The sequence below is a fragment of the Camponotus floridanus genome, unplaced genomic scaffold (assembly GCF_003227725.1).
Source record: "Camponotus floridanus strain SB8 unplaced genomic scaffold, Cflo_v7.5 scaffold28, whole genome shotgun sequence".
NCBI lineage: Eukaryota > Metazoa > Arthropoda > Insecta > Hymenoptera > Formicidae > Camponotus > Camponotus floridanus.
The window spans coordinates 397,075-421,582 of NW_020229414.1; the positions used below are offsets into that span (position 1 = coordinate 397,075).

The 24,508-nt window shown below is 30.3% G+C and overlaps 8 protein-coding genes across 11 annotated transcripts; 3 read left to right on the top strand and 5 right to left on the bottom strand.

The window, feature by feature from the left end:
- Positions 1–1,858: 1,858 nt before the first annotated feature.
- LOC105249136 (diphosphoinositol polyphosphate phosphohydrolase 1) lies at positions 1,859–4,846 on the top strand. 2 transcript variants are annotated; one of them, XM_011254386.3, is made up of 4 exons: positions 1,859–1,935; positions 2,858–3,450; positions 3,675–3,845; positions 4,004–4,846. In XM_011254386.3, the coding sequence occupies exons 2-4, from the start codon at positions 3,304–3,306 to the stop codon at positions 4,298–4,300; spliced, it is 615 nt and encodes a 204-aa protein (XP_011252688.1). In that variant the 5' UTR covers positions 1,859–1,935; positions 2,858–3,303; the 3' UTR covers positions 4,301–4,846. The 2 variants fall into 2 exon arrangements, with proteins under 2 accessions (XP_011252688.1, XP_011252689.1); XM_011254387.3 differs by lacking the exon at positions 1,859–1,935 and having other exon boundaries at positions 2,949–3,450; positions 3,675–3,830; positions 4,004–4,842.
- A 1,049-nt stretch (positions 4,847–5,895) lies between these two features.
- LOC105249135 (glutamate-rich WD repeat-containing protein 1) lies at positions 5,896–7,908 on the top strand. The gene is made up of 4 exons (XM_011254385.2): positions 5,896–5,962; positions 6,257–6,780; positions 6,857–7,258; positions 7,353–7,908. Exons 2-4 carry the CDS (start codon positions 6,278–6,280, stop codon positions 7,840–7,842), a joined length of 1,395 nt encoding a protein of 464 aa, XP_011252687.1. The 5' UTR covers positions 5,896–5,962; positions 6,257–6,277; the 3' UTR covers positions 7,843–7,908.
- A 147-nt stretch (positions 7,909–8,055) lies between these two features.
- On the bottom strand, positions 8,056–10,770 carry LOC105249134 (mismatch repair endonuclease PMS2). Its single transcript, XM_011254383.2, has 5 exons — positions 10,515–10,770; positions 10,279–10,438; positions 8,916–10,111; positions 8,580–8,829; positions 8,056–8,445 (listed from the first exon to the last, which is right to left on the bottom strand). Exons 1-5 carry the CDS (start codon positions 10,602–10,604, stop codon positions 8,120–8,122), a joined length of 2,022 nt encoding a protein of 673 aa, XP_011252685.1. The 5' UTR covers positions 10,605–10,770; the 3' UTR covers positions 8,056–8,119.
- Positions 10,771–11,188: 418 nt separating this feature from the next.
- On the bottom strand, positions 11,189–12,697 carry LOC105249132 (NADH dehydrogenase [ubiquinone] flavoprotein 2, mitochondrial). Its single transcript, XM_011254380.3, has 4 exons — positions 12,514–12,697; positions 12,021–12,083; positions 11,488–11,946; positions 11,189–11,404 (listed from the first exon to the last, which is right to left on the bottom strand). Exons 1-4 carry the CDS (start codon positions 12,547–12,549, stop codon positions 11,231–11,233), a joined length of 732 nt encoding a protein of 243 aa, XP_011252682.1. The 5' UTR covers positions 12,550–12,697; the 3' UTR covers positions 11,189–11,230.
- Positions 12,500–13,773, top strand: LOC105249133 (N-alpha-acetyltransferase 38, NatC auxiliary subunit). Of its 2 annotated transcripts, none has more exons than XM_011254382.3 (3): positions 12,500–12,572; positions 12,898–12,996; positions 13,484–13,773. In XM_011254382.3, exons 2-3 carry the CDS (start codon positions 12,931–12,933, stop codon positions 13,727–13,729), a joined length of 312 nt encoding a protein of 103 aa, XP_011252684.1. In that variant the 5' UTR covers positions 12,500–12,572; positions 12,898–12,930; the 3' UTR covers positions 13,730–13,773. The 2 variants fall into 2 exon arrangements, with proteins under 2 accessions (XP_011252684.1, XP_011252683.1); XM_011254381.3 differs by lacking the exon at positions 12,500–12,572 and adding an exon at positions 12,577–12,732.
- Positions 13,774–13,982: 209 nt separating this feature from the next.
- Positions 13,983–15,885, bottom strand: LOC105249131. Its single transcript, XM_011254379.3, has 4 exons — positions 15,488–15,885; positions 15,189–15,400; positions 14,957–15,080; positions 13,983–14,572 (listed from the first exon to the last, which is right to left on the bottom strand). Exons 1-4 carry the CDS (start codon positions 15,539–15,541, stop codon positions 14,345–14,347), a joined length of 618 nt encoding a protein of 205 aa, XP_011252681.1. The 5' UTR covers positions 15,542–15,885; the 3' UTR covers positions 13,983–14,344.
- An 872-nt stretch (positions 15,886–16,757) lies between these two features.
- LOC105249130 (hypoxia up-regulated protein 1) lies at positions 16,758–22,156 on the bottom strand. 2 transcript variants are annotated; one of them, XM_011254378.3, is made up of 9 exons: positions 21,970–22,156; positions 21,618–21,755; positions 20,496–21,456; positions 20,145–20,410; positions 19,927–20,060; positions 19,626–19,819; positions 18,675–18,963; positions 18,022–18,451; positions 16,758–17,720 (listed from the first exon to the last, which is right to left on the bottom strand). In XM_011254378.3, the coding sequence occupies exons 2-9, from the start codon at positions 21,753–21,755 to the stop codon at positions 17,325–17,327; spliced, it is 2,808 nt and encodes a 935-aa protein (XP_011252680.1). In that variant the 5' UTR covers positions 21,970–22,156; the 3' UTR covers positions 16,758–17,324. The 2 variants fall into 2 exon arrangements, with proteins under 2 accessions (XP_011252680.1, XP_011252679.1); XM_011254377.3 differs by having other exon boundaries at positions 19,581–19,819.
- An 820-nt stretch (positions 22,157–22,976) lies between these two features.
- On the bottom strand, positions 22,977–24,082 carry LOC105249129 (transmembrane protein 50A). Its single transcript, XM_011254376.3, has 4 exons — positions 23,871–24,082; positions 23,543–23,649; positions 23,294–23,454; positions 22,977–23,212 (listed from the first exon to the last, which is right to left on the bottom strand). Exons 1-4 carry the CDS (start codon positions 23,967–23,969, stop codon positions 23,106–23,108), a joined length of 474 nt encoding a protein of 157 aa, XP_011252678.1. The 5' UTR covers positions 23,970–24,082; the 3' UTR covers positions 22,977–23,105.
- Between the last annotated feature and the right edge of the window lie 426 nt (positions 24,083–24,508).

The following is a 24,508-nucleotide window of genomic DNA, read 5'->3' on the forward strand; positions in this document are numbered from 1 at the left end:
TATATATGTGTGTATGTATATATGTACATATATATACATGTATATGTATGTACCTTTTTTAAGCTACGAGAGGTAAGTGATAGAGACGGTAGGTCCGGTTTCGTAAAGAAATAAAGAAAACAGGAGAAAAAAAAACACATGTAAAGAACTCAGAATAAAATTATGAGAACATGAATAAAATAGCGATAACACAATGTTGCAAGGAAGTTTTCTTTGCATTTCGTTATACTGATCGAGGCGTGAATTGTATCGCGGCTTGTCTTTTATCGATTTTACGATATGTAAGGTTTGTTATATATGCGCCGATTATATACAAAGACAGAATGCGAGAAAGAAAGTCGAGGGTAACGCGCAGTGAGACGAGGAGAGACGCAAATAGATCGCGTATCTTATAGCGCGCACTAGACGGGTCACGGGGAGAGGAGGAAACCTTGTATTGTATGTATGCACATGTAACACGTGCGCACGTGTGCTCGCCTCGCTCTCGTTCCCGTGGTGGTATTCCGTATTGTGTTAAATGAATCTGTTCGTCTTATAATTAGCATTGTACCTTGTACTTTTTTTTTAGGATTAAAAATTTAAAAAGGTACAGATTTTCTGAGGCTTAAAAAAAGCAAACGGGAGCAAACTAAATGCAACTGAAAAGAGTCAATAATAATTCTATAGAAATTTTATTAAAAGAAAAAACATGACAAAATAATAATAAAAAGTTCATGCGAGATTTTATTTTTTAGCTATTCGAGGCTATACTCAAAGTGTCTCTGAACCATCGCATCTTTTAGTAAAAATTTTTAATTTTTGATATATACTAAAAAATTGCAAGTGTTAAAATTGTACTAAAATAAATGTCATTTTAAATTATAAGATATGATTAAATCATTTTTTTTTTCGAAACTTGTCAATTTGATTTTTGTGATTCATCTAATAACTCGACTTATATATGTGTGCGGACGTTTTTCATCATAAAATCAGTCGAAGAATCTGTGAAGAAAGAAAACATTTGATTCTTGAGATTTCTTGAAGTCAGTTCAGTATAATTATACGAATTATATTCTTCAATATTTTAAGATAAATGTACAGTACGGAATTCCCCTCTACTTAAAAGGGCTTTATAACAATAACGATCTGATCACATCACTACGAAATAAATTGCGAGAGCCCAAAAGTGCGTAGCTTAGCTCCATAGGATAAAGAAATCACGAAAGGCGGAGGAAGCCTAAACTCGCAGGATTGTAACTGTGGATACACAGGTTGTAATGAAACATTTGTATGTATGACACTATTGACTTAAATATATAGTTTATAAGCTATGTTCGATTTACAATATAATTTTAGGGGCTGCTTTTTTATGTGCGAGCAGCAGCACGATATGAATCGTGCCTATCGCGACAAATTACGGGTAAATATTTTGGACAATTGTAATATACACGAGACGAAAAATCCGTACATGTGCTCCATACAGTATATATAGTTAATTTTTGGCTAGACTGACGTTGATTTATCCTTGTCTTCAAAATTGGATCAAACATGAATTTTTTTATATTTTTTAAAAAATTGTCTAGAGTAAAATTTATTTATAATTTATAAAAGAATAAAACTTGAACATTTATTTGCAAATATATATATAAATCGAAAATGAATTCACGAGAAACTGATAATTTTAAGTTACTACTAACACGGAATCAAGGATTTTACTTAGAATTTTTATCCTAATTTGACTAAAAATTCTTACTACACATTGTGTACATATGTATAAGACATTACATATCTCATATATTTAGGTGAATCATTGTGTTGAATGTTTTTTATCTAGTAGCCTTTCCTTATCGACGGAAATTTCCGGAATTTACTTAATCTGACTTTTTCTCCGTCTTTACATATGTGACATATGTTAACAGCATGAAAGGACCTATATCCATTATTAGTGCATCTAAGGTAACATAATTTATGAATACGATTTTAACTTGAAACTTATAGCTTCTACTATTGTTTCAAATCAATCAATCATTTTTGACATTAAACCGGTATCAGCACGAACGTGATAGAGAATCCATTAATCTTTAGAAGATTTGAAAATAATATAGTTACTAATTATTGATTTATATAATTTATTAAAAAAGTTAAAAAATTTTCTCGAATAATAATTTTAATAAGATAAATATATACACAAGTTGATTAAAAAACATTCAAAACTTTTAGCTTGTACTACTTTTTCAAATTAGTTATTTTCACATTAAATCGATATCAACACGAATGTGATGGAGAATTAATCTTTGGAGAATTTGTATTAAAAATAATTATTACTTAACAACTTTATATAATTGACTAAAAAGGATCTATCTAATAATTTTAATAGGATAAATATATGTCGATTTTAAAAAATTTCTTTATTGATTAATATTGTATATATCGTAATATTTATTTTTTAACATCATATACTGAATCCTTTACGCAATTACAAATTCGGAATTGAAGAAAATTCCGTATTAAATGATTTTGATCAGAATTTAAATTTGCAGTTTATCATATTCGGAACGATACATCGCATTACTTAAATCTATCCTCTTTAACTGCATTTTTTTTCGATGCTTAGTTCCTTTCTTTACGTTGCCAATTCGATCTACAATGATATATATCTTACGTGTCCTCACATTTGAAACTAAGCACTTTTCAAGTCTAGACATTCGTACATCATGATTGTTGGCTAAAAGAAAATCCAGAATAATTTGACTAATGTTTAACACTGCGTATATACAATCTGTGGGGGGTTTATACTTTTTAATCTTATATCTCTTATTTTTTTTTTGATAAATATGTCTGATTCTTGTTTGTGCATCTCCCACTTTTTCGTGAGTAGAAACACGTAAGTAGTACCGGCGACTTCGCTTCTTATCGCGTCCTATGTGCAAGACTCGCAAGGAACGCATAGGGATTGAATTGGCTGCGACGCGGCGTTAGTGGTGAGGGCTGGCTGGTGGTTGGTCGGTGGTGGCTTCGGAAGATTTTGGAGGTTATACCGAGGATTGTCCGGCGAGGATCAGGGATCGGATTTCCAATTGTGGGTTACGCGCGGGCGACCATAGCTCGGCAGACACGTTTCGTCGTCGCGAGCGAGGAGACGTGCGCCCAGTGGTCTCGAGTGACACGGTCAATTGCGGCAACAACAGCAGTCCACCGTTGACGTGAATTCACGCGTTATACGTACGGCAAAGTGGACTCAATGTCGATAATATGTCGGCTAAAAACGACATCAGGACGACGCGGATGCACAGGATGGCCCGTAGGGCCGTTTGACGATTATTTATGAATTTACGGAGAGATCTGAAAAGAGGGTGTCCACGGTACAACAACATGGTGAAGGAGAAGGCGAATTCGATCCGCATCTACGATTCCGAGGGCTACAGACGTAGAGCTGCCTGTATCTGCGTCAAAAATGATCTCGAGGACGAGGTAAGCCAGCCAGCAGATGGCAGCTCCCGATATTTTTGCCGGCACGTGTATCGTTCGCTTGTACGTCCCTCGTATTCTCAAGAACATAATTGTTTTTTCTCGCAAGAAGAGCCCCGTGAAAAGTCCCCTCGATCAGCTGATCGAGCTGGATCTGTCATCGAGACCGACGAGCGCGGATTGTCTCGCGTATTTACTCGTATCTTATTCATTCTTGTGAATTGCAGGTACTATTAGTTACATCTAGTCGAAGACCCGACAGTTGGATAGTACCAGGCGGCGGGGTCGAGCCTGAGGAGGAACCATCGGTTACGGCTCTTCGTGAAGTCCGAGAAGAGGCTGGCGTTCTAGGACAATTAGGCCGTTGCCTCGGCACATTTGAGGTTATAACCCGTGATGTATGCCATACAAACAGATATTACGTTATGCTCTATTAATGTGATGTTTTTTTTTTCTCGTTATACGCGCTGCGTTCTATTCATCGATCATGTATCATAATCCTATTCATGTATCATATTCGACCTATCGATTGAAACACATTAATCTCCCTTTATAGAACACAGAACACAAACATAGAACGGAAGTATGGGTTATGCAAGTGACCGAGGAATTACCGGAATGGGAAGACTCGCGCGCTATCGGTCGGAAGAGAAAGTGGTTCACCATCCCAGAGGCCCTGCTGCAACTCAGCCAGCACAAGCCCGTCCAGCGCTCTTACTTGCACAGCCTCTACAATACTAATCCTCGACATAATCCCACCTCTCAACTGTCCAACCATTCGCACTCCACGATGACATCTATCGAGCTAATGAATAATTCTAGTAACAATTCACGTTTAAGTGAACACAGCTAATATCGTCGTGAATCATCCGTTTCTATCGAAAATTCGATCGCCATGAAGTCTCACTGTTACTCCTCCTTTCTCCCATTAAGGGAATTTTATGGTAACAACTGACTCTCTGCTGTGTTTTATACATATAAATTTATATTACCTACATTTATCTTTATTATTATGATATTCTTAGGTTAATTATTATCATTATATTATGTTTACTTACATATAGGTCGTTGATGATAAATCGTTTTATTACTTTTTTTTTTTTCGTAGCCAGGTTCTCATTTCTGATGTGATTTTTTATCGAATGTGCGAGAAAAATAATTAAGTCAATGGTTTCATTATATTTAGTGTTTGTGCCTAATATATATGTAGAATGTCATACATGTGATCCTTTTCCATGCATCGCATATCCTGGATGGACACAGTTGTGCGAATACCTTGGTAACTTTTTCTACATTTTCTCAAGAGACAGGAAAAGTTACATACTTGTTAGCATACAAATAATAAATTATGTACTTTGTATATTAACTTCTTGAATAAATTTTGTAATGATTTCTGCAAAGTATATAAAGAAAATGCATAAAACTATCACTTTATAGTCTTTGATAAACATCAAAATTTTATTCGAATTATATATCGAATTATATATATAATGTAATTTTATTTTATGCATAATGTAACGGAACATTAAATTTATATTAGAAAGTTTTTTTGTTTCTTTTCTTTTTCTAGATTAAAAATTGCGAAATATGGACTTTCTTTCTTTTCTATTAATACAATATAATTTTTATCTTAAATTGGTGTAAGAGAGAGGGATAACAATCCTTGGATTTTTTAATTTTATTTTTATATTTTGTTATTTTTTTTTTTTCAAATATATCTAGTATAACTGCTACAGAATTGAAAGAAGTGCCGTGTTAGAATTTGTTCAGAAATACTTCGCAGCATATAAAGTAGAATAACTCTATCTCATAAGTAGGATTTTCGAATGCACTCTAGAAAATGCGATAATGAGCATGCGCGAACAGAGAGAAGACTGAGAAATGTCATGGCTCACTTTTAATCCCGATCTAATAGGTAATTTAAACCCTAAGCCTTAAGAAATTGACCAATCACAGTCGAGTATTCTCTTCATACTTGACTGTGATTGGTCAATCTCTTAAGGTTCGAGGCTTAAATTGCCTATTGTAGACTAAATAAAAAGAAGACACATAAATGATTAAATAATAGCGTGAAAAGAGAGAACATATTAATATCTTTATATAATAAATTATTATTAATTAAATTATTTATATTTTTATTTATATTATTTATATTATAAGAGAGACACGTATGTTAGAGAACATTCGTGGGCCGGTATTCATAGTCCGATCTTATATTTGAGATCGTCTTAAGTTCGAGCTTGAAATGCTACGCAGCTATTTGATTGGTTGAATGAGGTCTTAAGTCAACCTCCAAGCAGACTTAAGACGATCTTAAATATAAGATCGGACTATGAATACCGGCCGTGGACTTTGGCTTTGTAGTTCATGTCCATGTTTTCAATGTCCATAGAGGGAGTATCGCTTTCAGGGATCATCTCACCTAAAAGCAGGTCATGACATCTCTCAGTCTTCTCTCTGGCGCGAATAAGTAAATTTTCACACGTGTGCGATTGATGTGATTTCTCTTTAATTGGTAAATAATACGATTTTTCATTTAATTTCTTTATCTAAAAAAGAAAAAATATCGATAAAAGATTGATCGTGATATTTTTTGATGAGTACATTTAATTTCGAAAATATATTTAGTTAATATAGCCATATAATTTATACTTTATAATTTACACACTCTGTTAGGTTAGGAAATATTACATGTTAGGTTAGGAATATATTACATGTAAACACATCAGCATTTTTAACAGAATATACAAATTATTCCAAGTATTATTAAGGAATTAAAAAATTAAAAATCATAAAATTTATCCTTTAGTTAACGTTGTATCTATCCGAGATGCCTGTTTATCCTGAAAATATGCTCGAGGAAATGGAAGAACCAATGGAAGGTGTCGCAAATGAAGACGAGAGCAGCGAGAACAGCGATGATGAATCCATGCAAGACGGAGACGAGAATCAAAAGGAAACTGAATCGAAGGTGTACCTTCCAGGACAGGCTTTGGAAGAAGGAGAGGAACTTGCTGTTGATAAATCGGCATACAGATTATTGCATCACGCGCAGTCTGGTGCACCATGTCTCAGTTTCGACATAATACCAGATGATTTAGGTAACTGCAGGGAGAGCTATCCTTTGACCATGTACATAGTTGCTGGGACACAAGCTGCCAAGACACACATCAATAATCTCCTTGTCATGAAAATGTCCAATTTATATGGCACTAGACAACACTCTGAAGATTCAGAAAGTGAGTCAAGCGACTCGGAAGATGAGAATGATGAATATAAGCCAATTATGAATGTTGCACCTATAAAACACCAGGGATGTGTTAACAGAGTGAGGTATTTCAGATAAAAAGTAATTTTTAGCAAAAATATTTACTTAGAGACATTTTCATAATTTGTAATATATTGATAGATGTACAAAACTTGGTGAAACAATACTAGCTGCTAGTTGGAGTGAACTGGGGCGTGTAAATATTTGGAACTTGCAAGAACAGTTAAGTGCAGTTGAAAATCCCAGCTTATTAACTGCATATCGCAATAAGTGTGACAAAGCAAGTGGAGATATTAAGCCATTATACACATTCAAAGGCCATCTCTCTGAAGGATTCGGCCTCGATTGGTGCTGTACAGAACCGGGCACTTTAGCGTCTGGTGATTGCAAAGGTAACATTCACATATGGCGAATTGACAGTAGTGGTACATCTTGGCATGTAGACCAAAGACCATACAATTCGCATGCCCCACATAGTGTGGAAGATTTACAATGGTCGCCAAATGAAAAAAATGTTCTAGCATCATGTTCAGTAGATAAAAGGTTTGATATTCCTCTTATAAAAAATATACTTCTGAAAGATATATCTTATATATTGCAAATTATTCTATAAAGATTATTTTGTTTTTCATAACAGCATAAAAATTTGGGACACTCGAGCGAGTCCACAGAATGCATGCATGTTAACAGCGTCCGGCACTCACACAGCAGATATCAATGTTATTTCGTGGAATCCGAAAGAGAGTCAGTTTATAATATCAGGTGGAGATGACGGGTTGCTTTGTGTATGGGATTTACGACAATTCGGAGCTAATGGCACAAGTCCAGTTGCTACTTTCAAGCAACATACCGCTCCAGTTACCACTGTGGAGTGGCATCCAACAGAAACCACGGTGTTCGCTTCCGGCGGAGCCGACGATGTAATCGCTCAATGGGATTTGTCAGTGGAAGTAGATCGTACAGAGGAATCACAGAACAGTGAGCTGGCCAAGTTGCCGCCGCAATTGTTATTTATACATCAAGGTCAGTCAGATGTCAAAGAATTACATTGGCATTCGCAATGTCCAGGAACTATGATATCAACTGCGCATTCAGGTTTTAATATATTCCGTACAATTAGCATTTAATAATGAATATCTTTTTACAATAAAAGATTTAAATAAATAAATAATAAAATATTTATATAAAAAATTCTGGCAATATATTATGTAAAATATATCTATAACAAATTTCCTTTTTTTTTTTCTTTCAATTTTGTTCTTAAAATAGATATATTTTATCTAATTTTTTAATTGTAATAATCAAAATTTTATATACAGATTTGAATAAAAGACGCAGAATTACTCGTTTGTGTATTTAAATGTTGTTTTCGTAAAATATATTTATGAAGACATTACAGATTATTCATTTATTTATTAATAATAACGACAATATATGCCTTATGGTAGGCCTACCATGGGGGCAATTCCATGGATTCTGCATTTGTGCCATTTGCATTATCAGCTTGTGCATCTCATTGGTGTTTAGAGCTGTGCCAATCATTACTGCACTGCGACACGCCCTAGATGCTAGCATTTGTCTAACACGACTAGGACGAAATATATGCTTCTCCTTAATTTCGTTACCCGCTTCTCTGATGAGAAATACTAATTCCTCTATATCCTCTTGACCAAATTGCCAATGACCACTAACAGGCATTCCTATTAATTCTATCTTCTTGCCAAGTTCAGCTAAACAGTTATTACAGCAACATTTAAATAAAATTACAATAATATTTTATCAACATGACATTTCATTAATTTTTTCATAGAATAAATCGAATTAGTTATAAATTCATGTATACAAGAATTAAATACGTATGTACCTTGCTCGTTGATATTGAAGGTAAATCCATTATCTTCGAACATTTTTTGATGCTCTATAAGTATTGTTTCACTTAATGCAGAAAAATTCATTGGCTTTGGCACGATAAGCTTTTGGGTTTTTAGCTTTGTTTCATTACTGAGTTTCTCGAAACGAAATTTTTCGTCAGTAGCATGTTGATCGATAATAAATAAATCGTTCTCCAAACGAGTTATTATAAAACCGAGATTAAACTGACCTATTACCTCCATCTAGAAAAAATTTTTAAATTTAAAACAAATGTATAATGTTTTTTTCTAAATATTAATATTATATAGTAAATTTATATATATATTACTTTGCCAAATGAATCTTTTGTCAGTTCTCTTTGCAATTCTTTTTCAGCTTCATCTTGATTAGCCTCCATTTGTATTCTATATTTTATTCTTTTTTCTATATTGACAGGTGCTCTAACAATGATTTTTTTTTCTTTTAATTTTTCTTTAATTATTGTAAAGCTTATTGTCATTTCTACATCTATAGGTTTTTTCATTGATTTAATATTAGTCTGAATATCATCATTTTTTGCCATGTGAGATATTGAAGGTGATATTTGCAATCTCTTTGCTGGCGGATGAACATAATTAGATGAAATTGTCCTCTTAAAACCAAACTTTAACTCTGTTAAAGGCTTGGCTGTAAAATTTCCTTGCAGTTTATCCCATTTCGCCGTTAAACTAAATTTTAATGTTGCTAATATGAGACGTTCTTGCGTGAAAAATATTGTCCTTTTATCAGGAGTAACATTAACGTCGGCACATTGTCGATTTAATTTGACATTTAAAAAAACAAATGGATACTGCTTATTATTGTATTTATGGTATACATTGTTCACCAGTTTGCTGACTTTCGTGAGATCGCACGGTCGACCATTCACGTAAAAAAATTGTCGATCGGGCGATGAACGTCCAATCGCGTGATCACAAGTGCTCACATAACATTCCCAATCAAAATCTATTGTAACATCATTAGACAAATTATATTCTTGCAATGTTGTTTCATCTGGAGATTGTAATTCAAGTTTAATTATTCCATCTAAAGACTTTTTTCCAAACACTGAATTTATATTATCCAATACACTGTCTGTATTTCTTGTAGTTACTATAAGGTGAGGCGATTTGCTCGCTATCAAATTGGAACATGCAATCTTAATGTTGGTGGAAACTAAACAATAACTATACAAAACTTGAATTGCACGTGTATACTCCTTCTTCAGATTTTTCTGAAACTCCTTTGCTCTCACGGGTAGATTTTTGAATATATTCTTTATATGCACTGTGGTTCCCTTTTCTCTAGCACATGGTTCCTTTTTCGTAAGCATACCATTTTGATCAAATTCTAATTTGAAGCCATGTTTGCTAGTTGAATGCCTAGTGACAATACTCAATTCGGACAATGCACATAATGAACTCAATGCTTCGCCACGAAAGCCAAATGTATTTACTTCAGTTAAGTCTGTGAATTCCCGTAGCTTTGATGTATGATGCTTCAAGCCTGAGAAAAGAAAAGGAAGGTAACGAGAAGAATTATTATTATTTTTCTCTAGAAAGATTAATGTGTTCAATCAAGTAAAAGACAAGTTCTACAAAGTACTTTATATTTTTTGATAATATGAAAGATTCCAAGTAATTTATTATTATTATTTTAATTTACAGACTTACCTAAACCTTCAAAATCCTGTTCTAAAACACCACTACCATTATCACTAACACTAATGCAGGTTTTACCATAGTCAATAAGTTTAACATCAATCACCGTGGCATTGCTATCCAAACTATTCTCTACTAACTCTTTGACAGCGATTGCGAGATCAAATACTACCTAATGAAATATTTATGATTTTTATTAACAAATCAACCTTTATGCTACAAACTTGTATTTATAAACTTAACCTTACCTGACCGGAGCAAATGTGATGAATAGTTTCTTTATTTATAGCTTCTATTTTTTTCGACTTTTCCGTTGTTGCGACAGGTTCATCCATCATTTCGTACTTTTGTAACTTTACATCACATTCAAATCAACGTTAATAATTTTAAGTATTTTTAGTATTTTTAGTATTCTCATGCTATTGTTGGCACGTAATTATCGGCAAGTTTTATAACCTCTCTCGACATTACACTGGATAAAATCCTATAAATCTAAATATATTATCTAAATATATGTATTTATATGCAATAATATATATTTCAATGAAATTCTTTGAATTTCAATTGATATTATAATTTTTTTGACCAAATTCTCGATAACCTAACAATAAATGATACATAAAGTCTCGTGCAACAGATACAGCTTATATTCGCTTTTTGCCTTTAAGATCCAAACCTATTTTTTATAATAGTAATAGAGATATAATAGAGAATAGATATAATTTTTTTACAATGGTAATAGAGATATAATATTTATCTATATTAATTTATATATGAGAAAAATAATTGTGGCAAATTTAGATAAAAAAATTTCATTTATAACAAAAAAATGTATAGATATGATTTATATCAAAATATATATAATACATATTTATTATATATTTATTGATACCTATATAACTTTGTTTAACATTCGTTAATATATATAGATATATGTACTGTAATTTTACTAAAAACAAATATTTTACAAGTCGGATCTAACTCCAAATCCAGGACCTGGTGGTGGAGATGTTAATGATGTAAGTCCACCTGCAGGATCAGCCGCAAATCTCGGAGCATTCTGTGGTCCTGGTGGAGGTCTTTCGCCTTTTTTAAAAGCATTTATTACAGCTGTTGCAGTCTCTGGAGTCAAATCCTCCTATTAAAAAAACGAAAACGGATACAGTCTTTCATTACTGTTAAATTTATCGCGTTTATATCTAAGAAGATAATTATACATACATAATAATCATCGTTTACTTGAAACATCGGAGCATTCGCGCAAGCACCGAGACATTCCACTTCCGAAATCGTGAATAGTTTGTCCGCGGAGGTGCCGCCGATTTCACAATTCGTAGCTGCTGTAACAGCCTTGACTATCGCATCAGAGTCTCTCAACCAACATGGTGTACAGGTACAGATCTGTACATGATACTTCCCCATGGGCTTGCGATTAAACATTGTATAGAATGTGGCTACCTCATATACTCTCATACGCGGCACCTCCAATATCTCTGCAACTTTATGCATGGCAGAAATAGGTAGCCAGCCATGTTGCCGCTGTGCTAGATCTAATAGAGGTATCATGGCACCACGTTTGTGACCTTCAGGATATATCGCGAGGATAGCTTTGATCCGCTTCTTATTTGCCTCATCGAATTCAAATGGTATATTAGGATTGTCATGTTCACTATCTCTATGCTAAAATTAGAATACAATTAGTTTACTCTGATTGAAATTAATTATTATGTGTATTATTTATTATTACTACATACAATAAACAGCTGATCTGATGTACGATTTACTGTTGTTTGCAATCCCCTAATATTTCTTGGAGCCTGTTAAAAATGAAATTATTCTTAAATACGAATCATGTGATTGAGCAAAGGAACAAGTAATAGTTGTCAAATAAATAAAGAAAAAGAATTAAGAAAGTTTTATCAGATTTCAAATATTTTTGGCCTTTATTTCTCATAACAAAATTAATATAAAAAAGGAATAAAAATATTTAAAAAATATTTTAAATAAGAGACCATACGTATACTTTATTACAGATAATATATAGAAACTGTTACTTTTCATACATGTGTAAAAATATTAGATATAATTCTAAAGTTTTTATGACAAAAAGCGAATTGTCTAATTTTACAGAATTGATTTACACAAATTAATAAAAATCAAACATTATGTAAGATATTTGAGGTTATAGCAAAAAAATAAATTGATGAATAAAAAAAATAAGTAAAGTTTCCTCAAATAATCACTTACGAGGAGCCCGCAAGCTCGACGTAGAGATGTCAACATGTCAATACAGCTGTCAATGACAGGTGATACAAGAAAAATCCTTGTTTACAATACGACTTATAGTATTAAATGTCAATCACTCGTTATTTTCTGCTACATTCATGAGAAAGCAAATGCAGAGAGAAGGTAGCCAATTACATGACGAGATGGACGCCATGTTACTACAGAAATTCATATGGATAGGTCAAGTGAACACAAATCAAAATAAATTTAAATCATATATATGTATAATCGCGAGAAAAATATAAATTAATTTTATATATGTGTTAAAAAAATGCAATTTCTCTAATATATTTATATGTATATACATATATATATATTTGAAAAAAAAATTTATCATATTTGCAGAGAAAAATAAACAAGAGTGCAGTGAGTGCAAGTATGAAAGAGACAATGCATAATTCGAGTAATATCGTAAATAATGAACATATCCATGGAAATGTAGAGGTAATTCCTTTTATTTTTAATTCATCTTTTTAATTTTTTACGATATTTTTTATCATTTGTTTGAAAATCTTCTGTACGGCAAGTGTTACTTATGAGAGCAATCCCAATTTTCGTCAATTTTTATTGTGCTTACAGGTTATATTATATTAATTTTCACTATAAATTTATATATTGTCTATATATATGTATGTGTGTGTGTGTGTGTGTGTCACTTTATCTTTATTTTCTCGACATTTTTAAATTATTGTAGTAGTAGATAATTATATTTATGTATATATATATATATATATATATATATATATATATATATATATATGCTTTTTTAAATATACATATTTTTTCTACAAGCATTTGTGAAGTAATTTTTCATAAGTTCTCAAATATAAACAAAAGATTATTTAAAAAATCGATAGAATAAAATTTCCTTAGAAATATTTAAATTTTATTACACTCTTAAACAAAATATTATCATGTTATGTAATTCCAGCAAGCTATTATTCCTGAGGAGTCACCAGCAAAGCAGAAATTAAGAAGTTGGCTAAACCGACATTTGCGAATTGAAATGACTGATGGAAGAGTCTTAAGAGGAGCATTCTTGTGTACTGATCGTGATGCCAATGTTATACTTGGCTCGTGCACTGAATATCTATCTACAGAACATACAGAAGCAAGAGTTTTAGGCTTGGTAATGGTACCTGGTCGACACATTGTTTCAATACATTTAGATGTTTAAAGCAGCATTATTCTTACAAGTCTGTAAATATATGAAATGCTATATATATGCTTATTTATTATATACTGCCACAGATGTTATATGAATTGGTTAGATTTACTTTTTTAAAAATTTACTTTTGTAATAAATAAGTTAGCAGAAATTAAAAAATATAAATGCTGCTGTTAATTGTCAATCACTGTTAATTACTAATCCAGTAAATATAACAAATATTTGTATTACTCGATTAATTTCATTTAAAAAATATAAAAAAGTTTCTAATCCAAAAAAATTCTCTTTATTATAATTTTTTAATATATAATTGGGTCAAATAAAATAGCAAGGCACATTTTAGTTATTTTTGAAGGTATCAAATCTTGAACAGGGAATGTTTAAGGATAAGAAACCTTTATACCAAATATCTTTAATTCAATAACTGCATCTTTATGTAAAAAATAGATAACAAGAATTGAGATAATCGAATATGATCGATATTAATTATGTACAGTATATATATTAATAAATATGAGAGAAAAATGTATCATTAATACAAACAATTTGTTAGACACAAATTTTTATTTTTTATAAAGTCTAAATATATTCCAGAAATTGAAAACCATTCCCTAGAAAAATTCATTATTGTTTTTCAGTTGTTTCCTTACTGCTTTTGATACACTGTTCCTGTATATGGCAGTATGCACTTTCCAACTGTTTATTGCTGTCAGCTTCTATTTTCACTTTATGCATTGCATCATCTATTCTTTGTAAAAGTGTATTGTTCAAATTTTCCATCTCGTACAAAAAACATAGTTGTGAGGCAGCTATTGCCATTTTGTACACATCTTCCATAGAATCAGATAATTTCTATTTAAAAAGAATATTCACATTATATATAATTATTTATAATGTTTGGCAATATATTTTTAATATGTTTATGTTTTATGTATTAATTTTATATCACAGCATATAAATGTGTGTCCTACACAACATTTATATGCTGTGATATAAAATTAAAATATATATATAATAAAAATAAATTTTGTTTAAATAATAATTGCTTTAAGTCTTGTTTCAATATTGATGTATATTCCAAAAGTTATTGACTATATAAAATATGTCAAGATTAAGTTAATTGAAAACTCTTAAAATATATAATCATTAGAAAGCTTTTGCTATATGGAAAATATTTAATATATTAAAAATATTTTTGTTAAGCAAAAATCACTATTTTAATTAATAATATGTTACCATAAGTTTCTCCTTCTTATTTTGTATTTCATTTCGTAATTCTACAATCGAATCCCAATGCTCATCATTTACATTGTACATTAAAGTTTCTTCAAGAAGTGTAATGAGCTTATTCAATAATGTTCTATAAAAAAATAAAACGAATTTGTCCAATAATGTTTTACTATATTGCCATGATAAATGTCATATCATAAATATCTCATTTTCACAGATCTTTTATTTTTTTATTTACCTATACTCAGTACTCAGTTCTGTTATTGCCATATATGTAACAGTTAACGTCTGTGTTGTACTATTGACAGTATCCAATATAGATTGTTTTATCATATACTCATAAGTTAGCTTTTTCATATCCAGTGGTTCAAATTGTAACTTCTTATTTGTAGATTTATCAGAAGGTTTATCAGAAGAAGTACAATAGGCAAATAACATACTTGATGTATACTGTGTATCAAAACAAAAAATTTATTAATATTTTCAATGCAACCAAATAAACGTTAAGGAAGTTAAAATTATAACAAATATTCTCACCATAGCAGGTCTAATATTTTTTAATAATTTTCCGAGAGTTTGACGCATTGACATATTTGTTAATAATATATAATTAATTTTACAAGAACAGTCGGAGCCACTGTCTCCTTAATACTGGGACCAAGTAACTCTGACAACCCTTTTTTCCTTGATTATTTCTTTTAGTTTTCATTTCAATAGTTCAATCTTCTGGTTCAACACATATATATGTATATATGCATGTATAATGAGAATGCATTACGCGCGTAAAAAAAACCAAATGAGTGACAGAAGGTTCTATAACCTCAATCTTGTCAAAATCAGAAAAGTAATGGATAATAATGGCAGAGAAACCCAAGGATAAACAGCTGATTAAGAACAGAAAAATTGAAAGAATACAGAGATTTTATTGTTAGCGCTTAATTTTTTCTTTTTCTTTTAAATACTAAACGTACATTTTAAATGTAGAAAATGTGATTAAATTTCACTTTAAAAATTTTAGATTATAAATAAAATTAAAAATGAAATATTTGTTAAAGAAAATCTTTAAAAAGTGGTAATCAAAATTTGTATCTTTACTAAAAATATATCATACAAGACTAACTATATATAATATTAATACTATACATATATATATTTAGAATAAAAGGATATGTATATATGTATACACATACATATATGCATATAGAAAACAGTGTATTTTGTTTTGACAAGGCGTTTTTTACATTACATGTAATAATGTTATATTTTTTATTTTTTTATCCAAATTAATAAAAGTTACAATAACATTAGAAATTACAATTGTCTTTATTGGAATGATAAGAATTTGTTGAATCAGAATGTCTATTTAGCAATAGAATAATGATATCCATAATTTTTATTATTAGAGAGTTTTTCTAGATATTGAGAAAAAGAGTCGAAAAAACGATTTTATGATTCCTAGATAAGTTTTTGTCTGTATATATTGTAATGTGTACATTTGTATACTTATAAAAAAAATATAATTTTTTAAATATATATATTGTATAAAAAATATTTTAAACATTCATATATATATATATATATATATATATATATATATATATACATAAGAATATCTAAAATAATTTTCTTATACAATATATCCATAAATAACGAAAAAGAGAAAGGAGACTTATGCGCGTGAATTTTCACTTATGAAAAAATAATACAATTTAATATGGAATACATATAAAGAGTAAGAGAAATAAGTTTCTCTGAAAATTACTTGTATGAAAACATGTAAAATTATATATACTACAAAAAAAATTATTAGGAAATATATGCAAGTTTTTTTATCTGCATCTTTTATACAAACAAATATGCAGTATATCTTATATCATGTAACTCTATATGATATAATATATAAAAGATATACCTGCAGCGAGAGATATTTCATATGCAAGTTCAAAAATTTGTTAAGAATTGTAGAGATTTGAGATAAAATTTTCACAGAACTGACCTATTTTCTTTTATACCTAATAAATTAATAAATTCTAATAAATTTTGTATCAATAAATTAAATATTTGAATCTGCGTTATTGCTTGGCACTTGTATAACATAATTATCGCGAACAGTCTCTGATAAAATTAATATTTTTCAATAAACTTTAATGAATGAAATTGTGAATATTCTGATATAAATACATATTATTAAATGGGAGGAAACAACTTGTATTCACATTTTCACAGAATAATTTATCCAACCATAGCAATGCATAAGAATTTCCACTTTGATTTTAAATGCATTGGATGAAGGTAATCTACAGAAATTGCCTAAATCGACAGATATTGTCGATCAATAACAAATAGAATCACACACTCTTTTTAAATAAATTTTTTATAGTTCTTGATGCTTTTCTTCTTCTGGAATTCGCTCATCACTTAATCGAGATTCCTCGCTTTCCGATACAACTAATGAATCCTGTATAGCATCCATCGTTTCCAGCGTTGGTTCTTGTTGTTCTTCCACTACTTCATTATCTGATGCAGTTTGTTCTTCGGTAAATTTGTCATTTTCAGTATCAGGCATAGATTCTTCATTTTCTTCTGTTTTATCAGTCGTTTGATTCGCCGCATTTTCCTGTTTTGGTCTCCAAATCTTCACTTTATTTAGAAGATATTTAATTTCTCTGTCAAGTAACTCCATTTTACTTAGGATATGACGAATTTTATATTTTACTGGTTCATTTAATGATGTTTCCGCAAAATGTTTTAAAATTGTTTCGTAATAATCCTAAAAAAAAATATCGCTTTTTGTGTGTGTGTGTGTGTGTGTATGTATGTGTATATATATATATATATATATATATATATATATATATATATATCCTTATATATCATATATATATCTTATACTAGTATTATATATATATATATACTATATAATTTTTATAATACTAGTATAAGAGATATATATATATATATATATATATATATATATATATATATCTTATACTAGTATTATAAAAATCGTTATATTAAATATAATGCATTATCAATTTAAAATAAAAATATCATCAAAGTTATATAGTTACCTGCGTCTCGTTAATTACTTTTTCTAGTGTCTCGACTTCAACAGGTGTAATAATCTCAGTTGTTGAACTCAAGTTACGCATATTTTCTAAGAACGTTTTACTGTTGTTGAGTAATGTAACCATTCCTTTCAAAACTTCCGGACGATCTCGGTGTTCAGAAACTCTCTCATAGACGTCGTTGGTTAATTTTTGCAATTTTATTAACTTCTCCTCGTATACTTCCGCAGTTGCGGTAAATCCATCTTCATATAACCATTCGGAGATCTCGGCACAGGCTTCGCGGATTTGTTCGGCCTCCTCATTTGTAGCTGCAACCGAATACTCTTCGGAATCGAGCTTCTGTTGCGCATCGATTACATATGACTCGAGATTGTTTAACGCAGTTTCTCGACGCGTTTTTTCAGAATCATGCACGTTCAAACGATGTATTCTAAAGAAAAGCAACATTATTTTTATTCAAATTAATATAAATATTGTTTAATATTGTTTAATAAATATAATTATGCCAAATATTGAATACTTTAAATTACTTTCCAATGAAATAATAAAAATTAATTATGTAAACACATACATCAAAATATATATGTGTATAAATATAATATGTGTGTGTGTGTGTGTAAATATATATATATTAGATATATTTTTGTTCTCACTTTTCTCGAGATTCCGTGAGTTTTGTGCCAGATAAGATTTGTGATCCTAGTTTGATCTCGTTTGAATTGATAGGTTCTTTGATTTGAATAATGGTAGACTTTTTTTCTTGATCTGCCTTCTCAGTCTTATTTGAAGCTTTATTTTCATCTACTTTCGTGTCATTTTTCTTCTTTTCTTTTTCTTCTGACTCCTTTGGCTCGGAAGATTCTGGTTCTTCATGTACTGGTTTTATATCCTCTTTCGGTGTCTCTTCCGTTTTTTCTGATGGTTCTTGCTCATGAGAAGCACCTAAAATTTTTATAATGTATTCTTTTCTATATTTTAATGATATATAATTAATGATTAAAACTTTTTGTGTTGCTGATATATAAATGCAAATCTTTAAAAAGTTTAATCTTAAATAACATTTAATAATATGATGCACACAATTTATAAGTAAAAAATGTACATAAAATACGAAATCTGTTCTATTAAAATTTATACATAAACTTTTGAGAAATTATATTGTTACAAGCACATATATAATGCATTTAATTATCAGCACAACAATATAACCTGAACTTGTTTAACAATATTATTATCTGTGCTTTTCATATATATATATATATATATATATATATATATATATATATATATATATCTTTTTCATACAAATCTCTTATCACCATAATTGCAAAAAATGATATCAAAATAAAAAGTAAGATAATATTTTTGTTATTCTATTGCTTGGAATCTTGTTTTCAATACACATATAAATAATACAATCATTTTTTTGGAAAATAATAGTTCTTTAATATACATAAAGTATAAAAAAGAACTATATAATCATTAATATATTAAAATTGAGATCCATACATGCAACAAAAATTAATAGCATCATTTTTTGCATTGCCTTCAGCACAAACCTGCAAAAAATTTACTAATAGTTGAGCCAAGTATTGAGAAAGTACCCTCTTCTTTGTCAACAACAGTGCTTGATTTTTCTGACACTAATTCCACATTTAGGAAATTCAATATGCCGCTCTCATCCATATTAAAAAGCGCTTTGATTTTTTTACTCTCGGCACCTTCCTTAGCATGTTTTTCTAAAGCTTCAGATACACCACTTAATAATATAGTGGATATTTTTAGATCTCCAATAGACCTGTAAGAAAATTTAAATACTGTAGTTTTAAACATAATATTTCTCAGTACTTGAAATATAATTTATTCCCAATATTAAAAATAAATTTGAAATCTACAAATACTTACATTACTTCTGTGGGAGGCAAATAATCTAATTCAGAATAACTCACATCAAAATCAAAATCTTGTGTATATTTATTAAATGTAATAATCTTCTTTTGTGGAAAAGGATTCATTTTGCCAAATAGTGTCCTTTTCATCTGTATACAAAAATAAATTTTGGAAATATATATATACACACACATAATTATTCAAATGTAGAAATTTAAAAAATCAGTTTATACCTGTTTAACTTTGTTATTGCCGATATCTCTATTAAGCATAATTTGAATTGGGAACAATATAGCATCTTTTGTAATAAATTTCTTGACTTTAAAACCCTGACTGAGATCAGCTGCTTTATATGCAGCTCCCAAAGCAGCTGCTTCATCTGTATTTATATTTTTTGACAATTCTGTCTTTACATATTGAGACAATGTCTCTTGTACTTTTGGCATACGAGTGCCTGCTCCTACCAGTACAACATGTGATATAACATCCATTGTCAAAGCTGAAACAATTTTATATTTAGAGTTTACACAAATATTTGACAAGAGAATTACAATTATATGTTCTACTTATCAAAGAGTATTTACCTGAAGTTTCTAAAGCAATTTTCACAGGATTTGTTATACGTTCAAATAAATCTGCACATATTTCTTCCAGTTTTTCTCTTGTAACTTGCATTCTGAAGTCAATATCATCTATTAAACCTTCTATCTGGGCAAAATGATCTGCATTGGCGCTGAGTACAGTTTTGACGCGTCCAGCTTCTTTGAAGAGTTTTGCCATTGCTCTCGGGCTTGTAAATACTGATTTTGATGTTTTTTTTAATGCATCAAATTCTTTTGCTAAATAATTTTGCAATCTAATTTGCACTTCTAATCCACCAAGTGTACGATCATATCCCACACCCAACACATTAACATAAGGATTTGTCTCTACAAAACCTCTCTCCTTTGTCTTCATGTTTTGATAACTGACAACTGTCGCGGTTGTACTACTAGCTCCCATGTCGTAAAACAAAATGTAATGCGCAGAATCATTTATTTCAGTTCTGCCAAATACACCATAATTCAAAGCAACTGCTGTATAGTCGTTTATGAGCTGTAATACTTTTAATCCAGCAAGTTCTGCTGCTTGAATCAAGGCTCTCCTCTCGGCTTGATTAAAAAATCCTGGCACAGTAATAACCGCTTCGTTTATTTTTTGTTGGGCCGAGGTTTCCGCCATCTCTTTACCCTTGTGCAGTATTTGTGCAAGTAACTCTTCTGGAGTATATGTTGTATTTTCATTTAGTCTAAATACTATGGTTTTCCTTTCATCATCAGCAATGATATTGTAATAAGGAAATCTCTTCTGATAAAGTTGTACTATTGGATTGTCTATAGGCTTTCCTAAAAGATCTAGAATGTAGGAAAAAGTATTTTGGGGAAATCTTACTCCAACCACTTGGGCATCCTCGCCAAAAGATCTTTCTCCATCTCTAAATGCAATCACAGCTGGTGTTTTCCTCTTTGATTCCTTATTTAAAGCTATTTCCATAGGAACACCAGGCTATGAAATAAAGTAAAATAAGCAAAGTATTATCAAGGTACATAATCAATCTTTCATATGAAAATAAATCAGACATGTTTGATTAATAGATTTTTAATACAGAATCATCGATAGGAAAGTTGCAGAATCACTATATAAATACGATTATTTGTATTACATACCGAAACAATAGCGACCTTCATCCATTCACTACCAAGGTCGATGCTCATAACAGCAATTTCTTCGCTAATACCGATGAAAGTAGCGAGGATGAGTAAAGCTAACGACGCCATGGACACATTTCTTTGCGAAAATGCCATCTGAAAATGAAAAAAAATTCAAAATATATCTTCTTGGAATGAGAAATATCGTAAAAATTAAGAAACAAATCTAATATATACGTGTTCGTGTTGAATTAATACACAGTATAAAGACAGTATTAAAACAGTGTCGATCTGTCAATTTGGGTTATGAATACCGGCGCCGTAAAATATGTCAATTGCAAAATAGTACAAATTAATGACGCTCGTTTACCTTGTATTCACGCTTTCGATGACACGTTACTCGAAGACAATTCTCAGCTGTATACCATTTAGAACACACATACGTGTAACGTAATTTTTTTCTAAATCAACAAAAGTCCAAAAGCTTAATTATTCCTCGGCCGCTCTCCGTGAAATTTTGTAGACGCACCATGTGTCGGTGTGGCACATTGCGATTGGCAAGAGAGCGCTTGGCTCTCATTGGTCCGCGTTGACCAATTAGAGGCAATTCTCCCGCGACTGCGCTTTTAGGGCGCATTCACATCTTGACCAAAGTAGAAATTGCGACTACCAGCGCGAATTCTGATTGGCTTTCTGCTTTACTGTCAATGAGCCCTGAAACTTATCCATGAATATGTGAATATGTAAAACCCGTATCAGACTACACTTTAAAAATTGAACAAAATAAGAAAATTATAATTCTTTTTGTTCTAATTAATCAAATTCTAATCTTTAATATTCAAACAATATAAACTTTAATATTCAATTTTCGATTTTTAATACATAGTCTGATATGATTTTAATTTCATTATACAGTCAAGAATAATAAATATAATTGATATTGAGGGATAGATCTATCTAAATTGGAAAATTAATAATAAATAAATATATTAATAGATTAATTGAGAAAGATTTCATTATTTGATTTTTTTGATTAAAAAACAATGAGCTAATCTTTAATAATTATATTTTAAAACATGTTTAATTCATTTATTTAATTTCAATATCAGATATTTATAATTTGTAAAAATTTCAAATACAAGATATACATTCACGACAAAATGAGAGAGTACAAAAATGAATATAAAAATTAAAAAGTTTCTGATATGATTGCAAAGCAGAATATAACTATAATTCTATCACATAAAAGTTGCTATAATCTAATCTTACTTTTTTTAGATTATTATAAATCTCACATACATGTAATACATAACCACTCAATTCCAATCAATATAAATAAAAATTATTACATAATATTTATAGCAATAGTATAATGCCGCTGTAGTTGAATTGGATTTCAAGTTTGAAGCAATATAGGGTATTAATTTCATTTTTTCAATCAAATTTTGCATAGTGTGCTTAATTTATCCTTATAGTAATAAAAATATTTTCAACAGCACATCTCTATTAACCCCATTGATCCTCAGATCGACCAAATTTATACGTGAGCGAGCCCAAGAAAATAAAGACATTTTGCAAGAATAATCCTACACCTGGCCAATGATGTGGTGCACCTATATATAATAATATCTCTTTTATGACTATTTTATATATATATAATTATTCTACATGTATAAAATTTTTAAAGAAAATACCTGCAGCTACAAAATTGGCAAATAAAATCCAACAGGCTGCTATTACTGCTGCAAATCCCATAACAAATCCGATAAATAGCCAACTCCTTGCACCTCTTGCTCCTAAACAACCACCATTGTAAGCTTCTCCTCTTATTTGCGCATTTGTCACTGAGTTGACCCTAAATAAAAATATTAATTTATTTCTCCAATAGTATTATATTACAATTTAAAAGACTTTATTAACAATATTATTAATCTATTACTTACATAAAAAGTGATAGAGTACCAAACACTCCACATACGTGATACGCATTTGCCATTTCATCTGGATATTTTGCATGCGCGTCTATTATAAACCACCATCCTACAAAAAACTAAAACAACACCTCAGTGAAATTTATATATTATGAAAAGAAATAAAAAAACACACAGCATCTTTATATATACTAAATAAGTATTTATGATGAAGTAAAAATTTAAATCTGACAGAAATAACTAATATTCTTATTGAGATATTATGATTCATTTATAAGATATATATTTATGAAATTTGTAGACGTATATATATACTATATAAACTTTAATATAGATTTACCAGTGTTCCTGCAAGCATAGAAACAAGCGCGTTTCTTTTTTCGCCGCCCTCGAACCAAACGCAGGTCGGAACTTGCATGCTTTCGAAACAGGATGTCATTTTCTCGCTGTTTTTATTTACGGAAATGCAAGGATATTGAATTTCGCGATGAGACAGCTAACCTTAAATACAATGACAGATATCACAGATATCAACATATATGCAACACTGTGAATATAATATCAAGAAGGGCGAAGTTCCGATACAGACAGTAGCGCTAGTGACGTAAAATGGCGATTAGCATAAATTAATCATTTCCACATGGATCCAATCAATGGCCGGTATTCATAGTCCGATCTTATATTTAAGATTGTCTTAAGTCTGATTCGAGGTTGACTTAAGACCTCATTCAACCAATGAAATAGCTGCGTAGCGTTTCAAGCTCGAACTTACGACGATCTCAAATATAAGATCGGACTATGAATACCGGCCAATAAATAAAAATATAGATGAAAGAATATTTTTTATTTTGTTTGCACCAAACCTTTTCACATTAGATTCTTTTCTTTTTTTTCTATCCAATGCCCAAATATATATCTATTTTGTTTTAAGTGCAAAAATTTAGAAATTGCAAGCAAAATGAACGAACTTTAAGTATC

Coding starts and splice junctions, on each gene's coding strand:
- LOC105249136 (XM_011254386.3), top strand. CDS start 3,304: ATGAATTTACGGAGAGATCTGAAAAGAGGGTGTCCACGGTACAACAAC. Junction 3,451..3,674: donor AAAATGATCTCGAGGACGAG/GTAAGCCAGCCA, acceptor TGTGAATTGCAG/GTACTATTAGTTACATCTAG. Junction 3,846..4,003: donor TTGAGGTTATAACCCGTGAT/GTATGCCATACA, acceptor CTCCCTTTATAG/AACACAGAACACAAACATAG.
- LOC105249135 (XM_011254385.2), top strand. CDS start 6,278: ATGCCTGTTTATCCTGAAAATATGCTCGAGGAAATGGAAGAACCAATG. Junction 6,781..6,856: donor GGATGTGTTAACAGAGTGAG/GTATTTCAGATA, acceptor ATATATTGATAG/ATGTACAAAACTTGGTGAAA. Junction 7,259..7,352: donor TCATGTTCAGTAGATAAAAG/GTTTGATATTCC, acceptor TTTTCATAACAG/CATAAAAATTTGGGACACTC.
- LOC105249134 (XM_011254383.2), bottom strand. CDS start 10,604: ATGATGGATGAACCTGTCGCAACAACGGAAAAGTCGAAAAAAATAGAA. Junction 8,830..8,915: donor CAAAAGATTCATTTGGCAAA/GTAATATATATA, acceptor AATTTTTTCTAG/ATGGAGGTAATAGGTCAGTT. Junction 8,446..8,579: donor CTTCAATATCAACGAGCAAG/GTACATACGTAT, acceptor ATAACTGTTTAG/CTGAACTTGGCAAGAAGATA.
- LOC105249132 (XM_011254380.3), bottom strand. CDS start 12,549: ATGTTGACATCTCTACGTCGAGCTTGCGGGCTCCTC. Junction 12,084..12,513: donor GTCGAGCTTGCGGGCTCCTC/GTAAGTGATTAT, acceptor CATTTTTAACAG/GCTCCAAGAAATATTAGGGG. Junction 11,947..12,020: donor CATCAGATCAGCTGTTTATT/GTATGTAGTAAT, acceptor TTCTAATTTTAG/CATAGAGATAGTGAACATGA.
- LOC105249133 (XM_011254382.3), top strand. CDS start 12,931: ATGAAAGAGACAATGCATAATTCGAGTAATATCGTAAATAATGAACAT. Junction 12,997..13,483: donor ATATCCATGGAAATGTAGAG/GTAATTCCTTTT, acceptor ATGTAATTCCAG/CAAGCTATTATTCCTGAGGA.
- LOC105249131 (XM_011254379.3), bottom strand. CDS start 15,541: ATGTCAATGCGTCAAACTCTCGGAAAATTATTAAAAAATATTAGACCT. Junction 15,081..15,188: donor GAACTGAGTACTGAGTATAG/GTAAATAAAAAA, acceptor ATTTTTTTATAG/AACATTATTGAATAAGCTCA. Junction 14,573..14,956: donor ATAAGAAGGAGAAACTTATG/GTAACATATTAT, acceptor CTTTTTAAATAG/AAATTATCTGATTCTATGGA.
- LOC105249130 (XM_011254377.3), bottom strand. CDS start 21,755: ATGGCATTTTCGCAAAGAAATGTGTCCATGGCGTCGTTAGCTTTACTC. Junction 21,457..21,617: donor TGAAGGTCGCTATTGTTTCG/GTATGTAATACA, acceptor TTTATTTCATAG/CCTGGTGTTCCTATGGAAAT. Junction 20,411..20,495: donor AATTGCTTTAGAAACTTCAG/GTAAATACTCTT, acceptor AAATTGTTTCAG/CTTTGACAATGGATGTTATA.
- LOC105249129 (XM_011254376.3), bottom strand. CDS start 23,969: ATGACATCCTGTTTCGAAAGCATGCAAGTTCCGACCTGCGTTTGGTTC. Junction 23,650..23,870: donor CTATGCTTGCAGGAACACTG/GTAAATCTATAT, acceptor GTGTTGTTTTAG/TTTTTTGTAGGATGGTGGTT. Junction 23,213..23,293: donor TGCCAATTTTGTAGCTGCAG/GTATTTTCTTTA, acceptor TATTATATATAG/GTGCACCACATCATTGGCCA.